Source organism: Sceloporus undulatus, chromosome 8, assembly GCF_019175285.1.
Source record: "Sceloporus undulatus isolate JIND9_A2432 ecotype Alabama chromosome 8, SceUnd_v1.1, whole genome shotgun sequence".
Lineage (NCBI taxonomy): Eukaryota > Metazoa > Chordata > Lepidosauria > Squamata > Phrynosomatidae > Sceloporus > Sceloporus undulatus.
In genome coordinates this window covers 21,258,327-21,273,237 of record NC_056529.1, presented here as the reverse complement: position 1 = coordinate 21,273,237, position 14,911 = coordinate 21,258,327, and the positions used below count along the sequence as shown (strand labels likewise).

The window sequence follows — 14,911 nt, the reverse complement described above, 5'->3', positions numbered from 1 at the left end:
TTCTCACCCCCTTTTAGCCTCATGGTCCTCATACAGATCCAGATGTTCAGATGGGTTCTGGAACTTTGGCCTTAGTCATGTTTGAACCTCACTTAGTAGAGTGAAACTGAATAGAGGAGTGGTGCTCAGTCAAATCACCTTCACAAATATATCTGATAGCGACACAGGACAGGACCTTCTTGGTGTGTCTTTGTTTTTAAACTGCCTTAATTAATAGCTGGTTTAATTGCCTTTGATCAATACCTTTATGTATGTTTTTCCTTTTGCATCTATGTATGTTTGCAATGGTATTTGTTTTAATTTTTGCAAGCTGCCTTGAGTCCCAGTTTTTGGGGGAAAGTCTGGATGGCTCCCCCTTTTTATTAACAATAGAATGTGAGCAGAGGTTATCGAGGGGGGCTCCAAACATGGTGGAAATGCCATACATTCCCCTTAGAGGGTTTTGGGGGACATTTTGGAGCCATATATATGTGTGTGTGTGTGTGTGTGTGTGCGCGCGCGCGCATGCATGAGTCTGTGCAGACATACACATATACAAACATATACCTGTGCATACATAGAAACATGCTCACTCATACATACGTCTGCATGCATATACCCATACAGACGCACATGAGAGAGATAGAATAGAAGAGAAGAGAAATTTTATTTGTATCCCACCTCTCCAGCTGGGTCGAGGCAGCTTGCAGTACAGCAAAATATACCAATAAAACAGTAAAATGCAACAGAGAGAAGTAAAATACTCTAAAATACAGCAATACAGAACCTGTTATCCCTCCTTCCAACTAACAACCTATAATTCATGAAACAATAAAATCACTGGGTGACCCTGGGCAAGTCGCACTCTCTCAGCCTCAGAGGATGATGGCGATGTCAAACCCCCTCCAAAGAAATCTGCCAAGAAATCCCTATGATTAGGGTCGCCTTAAATCAAAAATGGCTTGGTGGCACACAACAACACTCTGCCAACCCCTGCCTTTCTCACTTTCCTTGCCGAAGGTGTGGATAGCCTCTTTCTCCCTCTCCCCTGCTTGGCAAGTTCCTCTACTTTCCCTTTTCCTCCTCCTTTTCCCCTCCAGAAGTAGCTCCAGAAGGGTTGGGTCCGGGAAGAGAAAGACACTTTCCTGGCACCTTGGTCTGGGTGACTCACCGCCAGCCTCTGAAGGAGGTTTCCCCCGCATTTGCCCAAGTAGATGAGCAACTTTGGCTGGTCCTGAGTTGCTGTGGAAACTCCCTAACAAAACACCAGAGCCTTAAACAGAGGTGATATTGTGCGCAAGGCGGGTGGGAGATGATGCTGCAGAGGAGGAGAAACCGTCACCCGCCTTGCTGTGCACTTGGTTCCGCATGAAGCCAGGGAACATCCCTTCCTTCTCCAAGCCAGAGGCATGTGTGTATGGTTCAATTGTATGGTGTGAAAGCGTCGAACTGGTGGACACCAAACCCTTTTGCATTTTGCCATGCTCAGCCTGGCACTTGCTCTCTTCCGGGGGAGTACTGTGGATCAGTCTGGCATGAAATGTGGAGCAAACATGGAGTAATTTATGGTGTTGGAAGACAGGATGATGTTCTTGAAAGCCAGCATCTTGCCCCTGTGTTAGGGAGTGTCTGAAGGGACATCTGCATCTGAGCATGTACAGAGTACATTTCTGTTGTTCAGTAGTTAAAACTGAGTAAACATTTATTCAATGACTATAGATCCAGCCCAAAGATGTTTATTGTCAAAACTAAGCAGCAAGCATGAATTAAACTATACGTAAAAACAAGGTGAACATAAAGGGGACAAAAGCTACACCTTTTTACTTTTGGAACTTCCTGAAAGTGAAAAAGGTGTCGCTTTTATCCCCTTAATGTTCGTTTTGTTTTCGTGTTATTTCAGGTTCATGGAAACGTCATGTGATAAACTTCCAATTTCTTAGTGGGATTCCTCTTAGTGTGATGTGGTCCTAAGAAATAGAAAGTCTGGTACATTGATTTTAGTGGGACGGGACTTGGACAGTCCATCCCCAAAAGCCTCTGGAGACAGAAAGGGCTTTACCTGTTTGCAGAAAGAAACCAGGATTTTTTCTGCCCCAGATTTCTTTCTCCCTTTGCTTTGCACATGGACCTGCACATTGGCGAGCTAAATGTGGAAACTCTGAGGTCACGCTGCCTTTGCCACAGGAGTCCCTGCAGGCAGCCGCGGTCGGAGAAGGCTCTGCTTTGCACATTTTCATTGCTGTTGATATCTGGGCTGGCCTCGGATCCCAGAGCCAAAGTTTGGCCATGATGGGAGGACGAGGTGGAGACACATACCTTTGCTGTGAAAGCCACGCCAGGCTGGAAAATTGCTTGGGCAGGCAGTGGCTGCATTGCGAACCCAGGCTGGGCAGCCAAGAAAAACAGGCTTTTGCAAAAAAAGGCTTTCCAATGTAGGGGAATGAAATCACCCAGCCAGGTGCTGGAAGAATCAGGAATCAAAAGCGCTGGCATAGCTGGGGAAGAAGGACTCTATGTCCCATCCTGAACACTCACAAACTGCTGGGCATCTTTCTCATCCCACCATGCCCCTGGGTATCTTGCATTGCCAACATAAACCTGGACAGGAAAGGAGAAAATGAGTTTTAAACATCCTGGTGTTGAGGATCCTGAGATTTGGGGAGGAATCTGGAATGACCTCGGTGTTTGGATAAATTACTTTGGGAAGGGAGGGGTGCTATAACTCCCGGCATCCTTTAACCAGCTTAGCTATCTAGGAGAGGATACTGGGCATTGTAGGTCATACAAATAGCTTGCCCTCAAGTTTGGGGTGCAAGGAGAATTTAGCTCTCTTTGGGATAATCTGCATCTCATGTTTCTGTTGGCATATAAATGTGGAAATAATGAGTTTTTATTTAAAAAAAATAAGAAAAAAGAGACAGTGGGATATAGTGGTTTGAGCATGGGACTCTGGAGACTAGGGTTCGAATCCCTGCTTGCTCATTGAAACCCGCTTGGTGCCACACTCTCTCAGCCTCAGAGGAAGGCAAAGGCAAACCCCCTCTGAACAAATCTTGCCAAGAAAGCCCTGCGATGGAGAGAGTGAAAGCGATCCCTGGGAGAAGATATATTTATTTTCCCTGGCACTGTTGCCCTGGAAAAGATGGACAGGGGGATTGAATTCCCAGGTCTCTGCTCCTCTTCAGCTGTTTGGATTTCTTCTCTTCTTTCCTTTCTGGCTCTCTCTGGCCTTGTAACCATTCAGGAAATATTGAAAATGAAAATAAATATACTCTTCATGATTAGAAACTTGCAAATACAAGAGAAAGTTGCCTTAGAGTTGCCATAAGTCAGAAATGACTTGAAGACACATAACTATTATTATGCCAGCATGGCATAGTGGCTTGAGCACTGGACTGGAGCTCTGAAGACCAGGGTTCGATTCTCCGCTTGGCAATGAAACCCACTTGGGTGACTTTGGACAAGTCACATTCTCTCAGCCTCAGAGGGACACAGTGGCAAACATCCTCTGAAGATCTTGCTAAGAACATTCCAGGAGAGGGTTGCCATAAATCAAAGTCGACTTGAAGGTATATAACAATGGCAAAAAACCCCACGTTCCTAGACCTTCAAGGTTTACACATGGCTGTGGGTGGGCCAGCTCCTGGTGATGCTTTGTTGGACTCTGAATCCCAGAATCCCCCTCAAGGCCTTGTTAAGATGAGACATTTTGGGATGTGTAGTCCACAGAAACCATGCTCTGATGCTCAGTCTTATAGGATAAAGTGAAAGGTTTGTACAGCATTTTTGGTAACTAGCGGGTAGAGCATGAGTTTCTGGGATGTGCTTTGTTGTTGTCAATCCAATTTGTAGCAACCCTAAAACCAACCCATCATGGGATTTTCTTTGCCATTGGCTTCCTCCGAGGCCGAGAGAGTGTGACTTGCCCTAGGTTGCCCAGTGGGTTTCAGTGGCTGAGCGGAAACTCGAACCCTAGTCTCCAAAGTCTTACACCAAAGCTCAGCTGTGGCTCTCAGTGGCCTTTGTCCCATCAAGTTAATCTTTCCAAAGCTGCGAAACAAACTTCTGCAAAATAATCAAAGGGATCCAGATTTGATGACTTGGCATGCCGTCATTCAGGCTCGAGAATTCAGCATGTAGTGCATTTCCAGTTTTTGTTCTTTCAAAGCACTGGGTAGATGCAGCCCTGGCCAGGCTCCACAAAGACAGAGGATTTAATTTCCCAGCGCCTGGATCAGCCTCTCCATTATTCATGGTTCCTGAAGCCTCTTTGCTTTCCAAAGTGGATGTTTGCCCTTGCCATTGTATTAGGATTAACTCCTACCAGAAAGTGACAAACCCTTTTCTCCCTTTGTCCCATAGGCTTTACAGCCCTTTGATTGCCAACCTTTTTGGTCCTCCAGGTGTTTTTGGACAATGGTCAGGGATTCCAATAACCTTTGGACACCAAAGATCTCTTCCATGCTACATTATTCTAGCATTGGGACCCCACTTAAAAAATGCCATGGCTCCATTCTAGGGAATTTGGGGATTTTTAGTTTGTGGAACATACCTTCCAAAACTACAAGTCCCAGTGAAATCCCATGGCAGTGAAAGTGGTATCAAAGGGCCAGGATTGAGTACAGTGAATTGTTATTGCAGTTGTTGTGTGCCTTCAAGTGATTTCTGACTTACGGAAACCCTAAGGTGAACCTATCATGGGTTTTCTGGGACTGAGAGACCCAGCGGGTTTTCTGTGGCCAAGCAGGAAATCGAACCCTGATCTCCAGTGTCATAACCCTGTGCTCAAACCAAGAAGCACAAAGCTGCTCTGGAGCAACGGTTCTCGAATTCTGGTCCCCTGGAGGTTTTTGGACTTTGACTCCCAGAAGTCCCAGCCAATATGGCAGCGCTCAGGAATTCTGGGATTTAAAGTCCCAAGCATCAGGAGGACCAAAATGAGAACCACTATGAGTCTAAAGGAGTCTCACCCATCTGTGGTGCCCTCCAGATGTGTCAAACTACAACTATATATAAATATCAACAACTGCTGACTGGGCGGTTCTGGGCCAGATGTGTTGGACTGCAGATGCTGGCTAGGGTTATGGGATTTGCAGTCCCAATACATCAGGCGAGTGCCTTGCTTGGGAGATGTTGTAAGGAAATTATGTTGTAGGTTCATGTATCTGGGATGTGATCCTTCATCATTTTCTTCTTTCCTTCAGGAAGAAGCAGCTGTAGATGAGGAGCAATCCAAGCCCCAAGAAACTACAGATGTGTCTGCTGAAGTCTCTCCGAGGCGGCAGGCTCGGCTATCGACCCGGCTCCAGGTGACTGCGCATTGGCTCTTGATGGCAATGGGAAAGATCTTGGCCGTTGTGTTGTTGGCACTAGCAGGTAGGTTCCAAGAGACGCAGAAAGAAAGTTGTATGCCTTCAAGTCATTTCCGATTAAGGCAAACCCATCATGGGGTTTTCTTTGAAAGATTTGTTCAGAGGAGGTTTGCCATTGCCTGAGCTTGAGTATGTGACTTGCCTAAAGGCACCCAATAGGTTTCATGGCTGAGTGGGAATTGAACCCTGGTCTCCAGAGTCCAAATCCATGCTGGTCAGTGGTTACATCTTTCCAAAAACGCCTCCTCCTTGGATCGATTCCCAGAGCTCTCTGACAGAGAAGGCTAAATGTCTCACAAAACTACAGTTCCTAGCATTTTCTAGCATTGAGCCAGGGTACTTAAAGTGGTCTCAGAATGGATTATTTCAGCAGTGTGTTTTGGACCTGTGACTGGCAAATGTGAGTGATACCCTCTCCATTTTTAAACCAGCGCTGCCGTTGCATAGACTTCTCCGAGAGTAACCTCCTTTTCCCTGTTCTAGGGATCACCTTGCCCTCCGCCTTCTCCAGCGTGTACTACTTACTCTTTGTGGGACTTTGCACATGGTGGGCATGCCATTTCCCCGTCAGCCACCTGGCCTTCAACACCTTGTGCATCATGATCGACGTCTTTGCTGGGGGCCACCTCATTTGCCTCTATGGCTACCAAACCCCCTTCATGCAGAAAGTCCTTCCATCTGCTGGCATCTGGGCACGGTAAGCAAGGACCGGTCATCATGGCTGTGGGCTGGTGGAATATATGTTATATCCCAGGATTTAAGTCTTTGTTTCTCAAAGGAAACAATGAGATCTTGTAGCAATTTTCTTCCTGCTGTGAGAAAGTCTTTGTAAACTGTAGCGTTTTTGAAGACTATTCAGAGTTTGGGACTTAGAGGTTCTACAGACTGGTGTTATATGGCGACGGTGTGTGTGTGGCATATGCACGCTGGCCGCCCCCACACCAATGTCACATTGCGCGCCTGCCCATTTGGTGGGGGGTGTCACGGCGCTCTGTTGGTGCAGCATTTAAATGCATTGTGCCAAAGAAGTGCTGAAAAGCCGCCACCACCATGGCTAGGGCGCCCTCTCCATGGCGCAAAAAGGATCCACTTTTTGTGGCTTCTTTTTGCACCACGGAAAGGCCAGATTGTGGCCGCACCATGTAATTGCTGCAGCCCCAATCCGGTGAGGAAAGAGCTGGCTGCAGGTTGCTCCAAAGGGACAGTCTGTTGAGCCCCTTACTCTGCACAAACTTTGCACTTGGGAGTTCTGTGCGGAAAAATCCTTTTTTATATTTAATACTGTACAACCATGTGCAAATTTTGTGTAGAACAAGTCCGAAACTGAAAATTTGCAGCCGCCCAGGATTCTTCCTATCTGGGTTTTTCACTACTCTAGATAGATGCACCTGTTTGACCGTTTTTAGAATATTTTTGACTATTTTTTCCCTGCTTTCTAGTGTCTCAAATCAGTCAGTTTCTCCTTCCCAGACACAATTCTTCCCCAAACGCAGAAGATGTAATTGTTCAGACTCCCCCAGCCAAAGCGAGATGCTGGGAATGGTCCAAATAACAACTCTTCCGAGCCATGATTCTTCTTAACCTCGGAGTGGACAATGCTCAGGGCTTGACTCCATCTGATGGAGAATGGAGAATGGCTCTAAGCTGGGCACCTATACAAACAGAAAAGAAACGTTTTTCTTTGCATAGTAGGTGGGAATCAAAGAGTTCCTCTTGGTCACTTTGAACCTCCCTGGCCCTTCCTTATGTCTATCTGCAAGACGACTGACAGGTGCGCTCTCTTTTCTGTGAACTTTGTAAGCGTTCCCGTGGGAAAGTCCTTTCGCTAACAAGTTTCCCGTCCCTCCTCTTATTTTTTGTAAAACTACACACACAGAGAGAAAGAACATTATCAGAAAAGCAATAAAAAGACCTTTCTGATCTACACAATAAGAAAATAAAGCAACAACAATGCCTTTCCATTCGAAACTTATACAGTCAGCCTTCCACTTTGCGGCTTTGACTTTTGAATTTGTTTATTTGCAGATTTGAAAAAGATTTGCAGATTTGTTCTCTTTAGGAATCTCTAGGTCCTCCAGCTTAACTTTGCTTGAAGGACCATAAAGGTGGGTTGGATGACCTAAAGAGTATTAGACAAAACACTTCTCTAGGCACTTATAGGTCTTCCAGCATATTTCTATGATCAACTTCTGACAGATGCTGACCATAAGTTCTCCGGGAGGACCTAGAGATTCCCAGAAAGGTACTCTCTAGTAAAAAAAGCTCCTCCTATTATTATTATTATTATTATTATTATTATTATTATTATTATTATTATTATTCCACTTTCACAGGGGTCCCATGCTCTTTGCCCCAGCAAATGTGGAGGGCCCACTGTATTCTCACTGTATGCCACAAGTTGAGTATCCTTTATCCAAAATCTGAAAAGTTGTTCATGGGTGTCTTGAGATAGCGATACCTTTGCTTCCAGATGGTTCAGTGTACGCGAACTTTGTTTCATGTGCAAAATTATTAAAAATGTTGAATAAAAATTACCTCCAGCTTAGGTGTATAAGAAGTATATGAAACGTAAATGAATTGGTGAGAGTCCAAAAATGGAGATAAACACAACCCTTGCCTTCTAGGTTGTTTGGTATGAAACCCATCATCCTGCATGTGGGGTGCAGCAAGCCCAATGCGCTTCTCCTCAACCTCAGCCTCCCTTGGCCCGTCTATGTGAACCCCGGGATATTGCTTCTCCTCTATTATGTTTTGGCTACTCTGGTAAAGCTCCGCCGGTCCCACACTTATGCACAGGTGAGCCAAGCCAGTCCTCCCATTGGATAGAGTGAGGCCATGGCCTCAGGTGGCAGATTTTTGTGGTGTTACAAAGAGGCAGTTGATGGTTAGTAATTAACTTATGGTTATCTGGTTGGATCCAGATAAGTCCCATGGTTTTTCATAGGTGTTCTGATGGTTCGACTGTGGTTGGATGTGGGATTATAGGCATGAGTTTGAAGGACCTAAGCAGAGCATTAGAAAACAGACAGTCTTGGAGATGTCCCCATGAGTTAAGATTGACTCATGGGCAACTAACAACAAGCAACAACCTCTAGACATGACAGTTACTTTTAAAAGTTACTTTTGATAGCTGTCCCTGTAAGAGCCGCATGAACAGGGCAGCCTTCTCCAGCTGCATCCCCTCCAGATGTGCTGGACTGCGACACCCATATTGCCTTGACACAATGTCCAATGGTTGCATTTCCTAGAGATGATCTGGAGAATGCACCTCAGGAGGGAAGCTGGTCTCATATATTCTCTTCCAGTTTTGCTGCTGATTTTCCAGTGTGTTAACAGGGAAACTGGCTGGAAGAACTCTTCTGTTTTGGGATGGGGGAAATGAGTTTGTGGTCCCCCAGTATTCCCCACTTTGATTTGCAAAATCACAGTTTTGGCAACAGGTTTCTTCCCAGTAACCCCAGTATTTTATTTTGTTTTATTCTTAAAGCGAAGAGACACTGAAAGCTCCACATCTGAACTGCTGGAGCTGGAGAACTGGTCCCTGGAGCGAGATGGCATGGCCGAAGATGCAAAGGTGAGAGGCTTTGCCCTATGGATGGATCATGGTGGCAGACATGGGATTTCCCCCCCTTTTGCTTTGGTTGCTAAGCCTCCTGCTTGCAATCCAGGTCAGAAGGTAGGAAAGAAGAGGCTAATCCTATGGACTGTCCCATTGACTGTCCTATTTCTTGTCTTAGTACTCATTTTAATGATCTTAATTGTATTTTATTATAGTTATGTTTATACTTATTGTTGTTGATTTGGGCTAAGGAGGGAAGGGGATTGTGGGATTTTGTTCTATTGTATTGTATGGATTTTATTGATGTAAGCCGCCCTAATCTTGTTGGAAAGGCAGGTAGAAATTATTATTATTATTATTATTATTATTATTATTATTATTATTATTAGGCCAGGTAGAGGGATGGAGAGGGGCTTGAGGCGGCCTGGCGTGGATGAGGATGCCAGCATTCACATGAACAAGTTCCTTACAGATAGAGGAGGTAGTCTTTTTTTTTTAGATGCACGGAAGGCTTTTTGAAACCTAATGGAGCATTCAAATATGACCCCCATCTGCTCTAACAGCCTAAGTTAGAATCATAGAATTGTAGCGTTGGAAGAGACTTCAAGGGCCATCCAGTCCAACTCCTTGCTATGCAGGAACTCTCAATCAAAGCATCCCTGACAGAAGGCTATCCAGCCTCTGTTTAAAGACCTCCAAGGAAGTTTGTTGTATTACAGTCCCAAAATATCACTCCCCGCATGTAGTACCCACAGTATTTAGACTACGTAGGAACGTACCTGCTGAGTTTTTGAGATTTCATTTGCTGCTTCTGCAGGTATCACTTTGCCTCCTCCCTTGACTTGTTTTTCATTTCCATTTTATTTTCCTTCAGCCCATGTTGATTTGCGAAACAGAGGCTTCTGGTGCTGAGGCCGAGAACTGCACAGTCCATGTGCTTCAGGAGTCTGAGCCGCCGGGTAAAGACATGACGCTGGGTCAGGTCATTGGTCCATCCATCTCAGTGCTGCTCTCCACGAGTCTTCTCTAGCTCTACTTGGAAATGTCGGCTATTCCCTCCTTGCGGTTCTCCGCCCAAGGGCTAACCGTCCCTACCCCTGCATCGCTTCCAAAATCAGACTAGACTGGATGAAACAAGGGTCGAACTCAATATAAAGGCAGCTTATACTGGCAGGGATTTGGGGGATCATTGTAGCCAAAAAAGAAAGTGCCATGAGCCATAGGGTCACCATAAGCAGAAATGACTTGAAGGCACATGACAGCAAAGGGACACTTCCCCTAGCCCTGCCCTAACCACTGCCCAATCCAGCCATTTTTGCTGCAATGAGTCCTGAAATGAGTCCTGGGTTCTGAAAATCTTTCCTATTCTATCTGTAGCCAGAAAGAAACAGAAGCACCGGAAGGAGAAGCTACATCTGCTGCATTCGCTCGGCCATGTCATCATGAACCAGAGTTACGTCTGCGCCCTCATTGCCATGATGGTAAGAGACAAGAAAACATGCTGGGATATAAGGAGGGTAAAATCCCATCATGCGCTGGCCTTGGGTTGCCATACATTTGAAATGACTTGAAGGCATGCAGCCATGCCATCCAGTAGTTTAACATTAAAGTGTTGACATTAAGGTTGAGTTTCCCTTATCTGAAATGTTTGGGGCCAGAAATGTTTTGGATTTTTAACATTTTTATTTTGGAATACCTGTATTTACATATAGGTACATAATGCAATCTCTTGGACCCAAGCCTAAATACAAAATTAATTTACCAGTATGTTTCATATATACATAGCAAAAAGTTATTTTTGTACAATGTTTCCAATAATTTTTCCTACTTTCATTGAGACTTTTTTTGGGTACAGATAAAGGTTCAAACTGTATAAGACATTACATTTTTATCTGATAACATTTGGATTGTAATTATTCACTACTTCATAGTAATTTATATACGTCATAAACATTTGAATGAAATTTCATTCAAATTTATGAATGAATTTATGAATTTCATTCTATTTGTGAAGTATCTCTCTCCATTTACTATTATAATGATAAATGTAGACAACCATTAAAAGAAAGACGAAAATAAGTACCAGTAACCAATTTTCCTTCAGTATCAAGTGCATTCTCAATTGTTGGTTTTCTCCTGCTTCACTCAAAAGAGACAAGTAATAACTGCAGACTGACTCAAGGGTTTCATAACATTTAAATGCTTTTAATAATTTTGTGCACGAAACAAGAGACTGTGTACATTGAACCATCGGAAAGCAAAGGTGTCACTATCTCAGCCACCCATGAACAAAGCTTTGGTTTTTGGAGTAATTCGGATTTTTAAATTCTAGATAAGGGAGGCTTGACTGTGTTCAAGTTCTTTGACCTTTTAATGTCATCATGCTAATGCCAGCCCTTTTGTTGCTGCGCACTGAAGACATATGAAAATGTAGAAGCCATATATGGTGCTATGTGCGCTGGTGTAAATGCAGCGTCTGGTGCCAATCCCTCCTTGTGGTGTGCCTTTCAGGTGTGGAGCATCACCTACCACAGCTGGCTGACCTTCGTCCTGTTGCTGTGGGCCTGCCTCATTTGGATTGTGAGGAACAGGCACCACTTTGCCATGCTCTGCTCGCCCTTCATCCTTCTCTATGGCGTCGCCCTCTGCAGCCTGCAATATGTTTGGGGCATGGACCTGGAGCCAGAGTTGCCCACCAGGGTGGGCTTCATGCCCCTGGAACAGCTGGGGCTGGTGCGACCCCCGTATCCCTGCCTGTATTTGGGGGCCAAGGTAAGTTGACCATAGGGTCACTGCATCCTCCTTCTGCGTCTGTATCTGTCCATCCTCTTTTCTTTCTGCCTTTTCCCCAATACACTTGTCCCTCCATCTTTGCTATTATTATTATTATTATTATCATCATTATTATGTTTTCTTGCAGCTGCTTTACACCTTGACCTTCTGGCTCCTGGTGCGGCAATTTGTGAAGGAGAAGCTGCTGAAGAAGGAGGCACCTCCATTGATGGAGGTGACCGTTGCGGACTCAGGTGAGAACTGGGGCCCCAAGACCTATGGTTTGAACATCTGGGAAAGTTATTTTTTTTTACTCCAGCTCTCAGAATCCCCCAACTAACAAGGCCACAGTCTGACCACACTCACTGAGGAATGATTCTCCAGCAAAGTAACTTCTCAGCTCTGCCTTGAGCTTTGTTTGGCTCTTGAGAAATGAATCGTGTTCCTTCCTTTCCATGAAACCTCCCCTAGATGACTGTTAGCTGATCATCTTGCAGTTGAGTGATCCAATGGGGATCCATTTTGTTCCAGTAATCTCATTAGCTGTGATTTTATTTCTGCCGTCCCACATATGGGCTTGTAAAAAGTTCATATTTCTGCACACGATCTTTGCTAGAATTCAGAGACGTAGCCACGTTGGTCTGGAAAAATCAGTATGCAAAAGGATCTTGTAGCACCTTTGAGACTGAGTGAAAGAAGTTGTAGCATAACCTTTTGTACTTCTTCAGATACATGCAAGGAAGTGGACCAAGACTAAGAAAGCTTATGCTACCAGCTTCTTTTGCTCAGTCTCATGATGCCACAAGAATCCCTTTGCATACAATCCTTGCTAGTTAGATGTGGATGTTTTCTTTGCAACAGCCCCCAGTTTTGTCTAACTGGTCTTCCGTGGTTTGGTGCGCAGCCATGCGGGGCGAGGATGTGAATAACCATCATTTCTGTCAGAGCATCCTAGATGCTGAGTCAATGTTCCTCCCTTCTTCCTCTTAGGTCCTGGACACAAGCGGGACGTGCTGAAGATCCTGGGGGCGTATGTGATGGGCTTCTATGCAAAGTTCTGGATCTTGGTTTGCGCTGGCATGTTCATTGTGGTCACCTTTGCTGGCCGCTTGGTGGTCTACAAAATCGTCTACATGTTCCTCTTCTTGCTGAGCCTCACCCTATTCCAGGTGAGAATGCAAGACTGTGATAGATGGGTGCAAACAGAGCAAAGAGCAGCGAGAGGCGAGTTCAAGGCATAGACAAAACAGAGCTGGAAAGGGTTAGCATGAGAGCCAAGGAACCGGGCTGAGGAACCTCAACTCCTGCGGTCAGATCTGGTCCTTGTGGGGTCCCAGGCTGGCACTCTGAGTTTCCTTGGCCTTTATTAATTTCTCTTCTGTCTTTCTCCTGATATGAGACTACAAGTCAAAGTACAGATTGAGTCTCCCTTACTTGAAATGCTTGGGATCAGACATGGTTTGGATTTTGGACTACTTGCATATACATCTTGGAGGTGGGAAGCTAAGCCTAAACACAAATTTCATTTATGTTTCATATGCGCCATATATATAACCTGAATATTTTAAAGCATTTTATGCATTAAAAAAAATCTGTGCACATTGAACCATCAGAAAGCAAAGGTATCTCAACCATCTCAGTATCTCTGGAAGAAACCCTCAAAAAAGTTTTGCTTTAAAAAAAAAAGTATTTTGGATTTTGAAATTCTGGGTCAGGGAGACCCGATCTGTACTGCTAAAAAGTTAGGACATCCTTATGAATTTCAGAAGCTTTTCTTAGGCAAGGAATACTCAGAGGTGGTTTTGTCAGTTCCTTCCTCTGCAATACAGTCTACATCACCTGCTCTTCCTTGGCGGTCTCCCATCCAAGTACTAACCAGGCCTCACCTTGTTTAGCTTCTGCAATCAAACACAATCTCTACACAGTATTTAGGCTACTCCACCAAAGGAACACAGTGTAATTTCAAAGTATGGAGTTGGAGGGATAGGCTAAACTGGTGGAGGGTGAGATGTTCTCAAATGTGTGCTGTGACCCAGTCTACTTTTCCTAACCCTAACATTTCTATGCTCTTCACCTTCCTCTGCAGGTGTATTATAGTCTCTGGAGGAAACTCTTGAAGGCCTTCTGGTGGCTAGTGGTAGCCTACACTATGTTGGTGCTCATTGCTGTTTACACCTTCCAGTTTGAGGACTTCCCCATGTACTGGAGGAACTTCACCGGACTGACGGATGAGCAGTGAGTGCTTATGAACCCCTTTGTACCCCCGGCAGCACAGCGATATATGTGATATACCGTATATACTTGACTATAAGTCGACCTCATGTATAAATCCAGGTCTGGTTTTGGGGCTAAAATGATAGATTTTGATATGACCCATGTATAAGTCGAGGGTAAAACTTAGGGGCATGCGACAAAGGATCTATAGGATGAAGCAAAGGAAAATGATACCAAAGAGCGTAACAAAATTCCAGCAGGCACAACTGTTTGTGCTCCAACAAAAGGATGGATGGATGAGAGAGCAGTGCTTTAAGGGCAGATTATATTTTTGCCTTTCACCAAGGGATAGTTCCCTTTTTATAAGAGTTAAAGTACAGTACTTGCATTGACCCGTGGATAAGTTGACTCAGTTTTTTGGGGTCAATTTTATGACTAAAATTTCTAGACTTATACATGAGTATATACAGTAAGCCCCCAAACACTGTAGCTTTCCCTCATAATAGGAGACTTACACCACTACCTTGAACATTTGGGTACCTCTGTTCACTGGTTTAGCAAACGTCTTTAACTCTCCCACTCATCTCCTCTGACATTTTCCTTTTTGTCCTCTCTTTCTCTGCCATTGCATCCAGGTTGGGTGACCTGGGTCTGGAGCAATTCAGCGTCTCAGAGCTCTTCTCCAGCATCTTCATCCCAGGCTTCTTCCTCCTGGCTTGTATCCTGCAACTGCATTACTTCCACCGCCCCTTCATGCGCATCACAGATTTGGAGCATGTCCTTGCACCGGGACGGCATGGCCCACGTGCAATAGGGTAGGTTCCACATTCCCATCTTTCAAATCCTAGCTGAGACTTGATTTAATTTATAAGTCTGGGTTTGGGAATATACATAAAGTTGATAATAGTCATGATGATGATGGGGATAGCAGAAATGGAGACAAAGAGAAGGAAAAGATGATGATGATGATGATGATGATGATGATGATGATGATGATGATGATGATGATGATGAT

General features: G+C 44.6%; 1 protein-coding gene across 3 annotated transcripts in view; it reads left to right on the top strand.

Moving 5' to 3' along the window:
* Positions 1 to 14,911, top strand: part of PIEZO1 (piezo type mechanosensitive ion channel component 1) — a 92,082-nt gene that overhangs the window by 43,754 nt on the left and 33,417 nt on the right. For all 3 annotated transcript variants that reach the window (XM_042438378.1, XM_042438380.1, XM_042438379.1), the window contains exons 6-16: positions 5,184 to 5,355; positions 5,835 to 6,048; positions 7,976 to 8,147; positions 8,839 to 8,925; positions 9,785 to 9,869; positions 10,288 to 10,391; positions 11,422 to 11,682; positions 11,831 to 11,936; positions 12,673 to 12,851; positions 13,769 to 13,917; positions 14,532 to 14,711. In XM_042438378.1, coding sequence (XP_042294312.1) covers positions 5,184 to 5,355; positions 5,835 to 6,048; positions 7,976 to 8,147; positions 8,839 to 8,925; positions 9,785 to 9,869; positions 10,288 to 10,391; positions 11,422 to 11,682; positions 11,831 to 11,936; positions 12,673 to 12,851; positions 13,769 to 13,917; positions 14,532 to 14,711 — 1,709 coding nt within the window. The remainder of the gene's footprint in view (positions 1 to 5,183; positions 5,356 to 5,834; positions 6,049 to 7,975; positions 8,148 to 8,838; positions 8,926 to 9,784; positions 9,870 to 10,287; positions 10,392 to 11,421; positions 11,683 to 11,830; positions 11,937 to 12,672; positions 12,852 to 13,768; positions 13,918 to 14,531; positions 14,712 to 14,911) is intronic.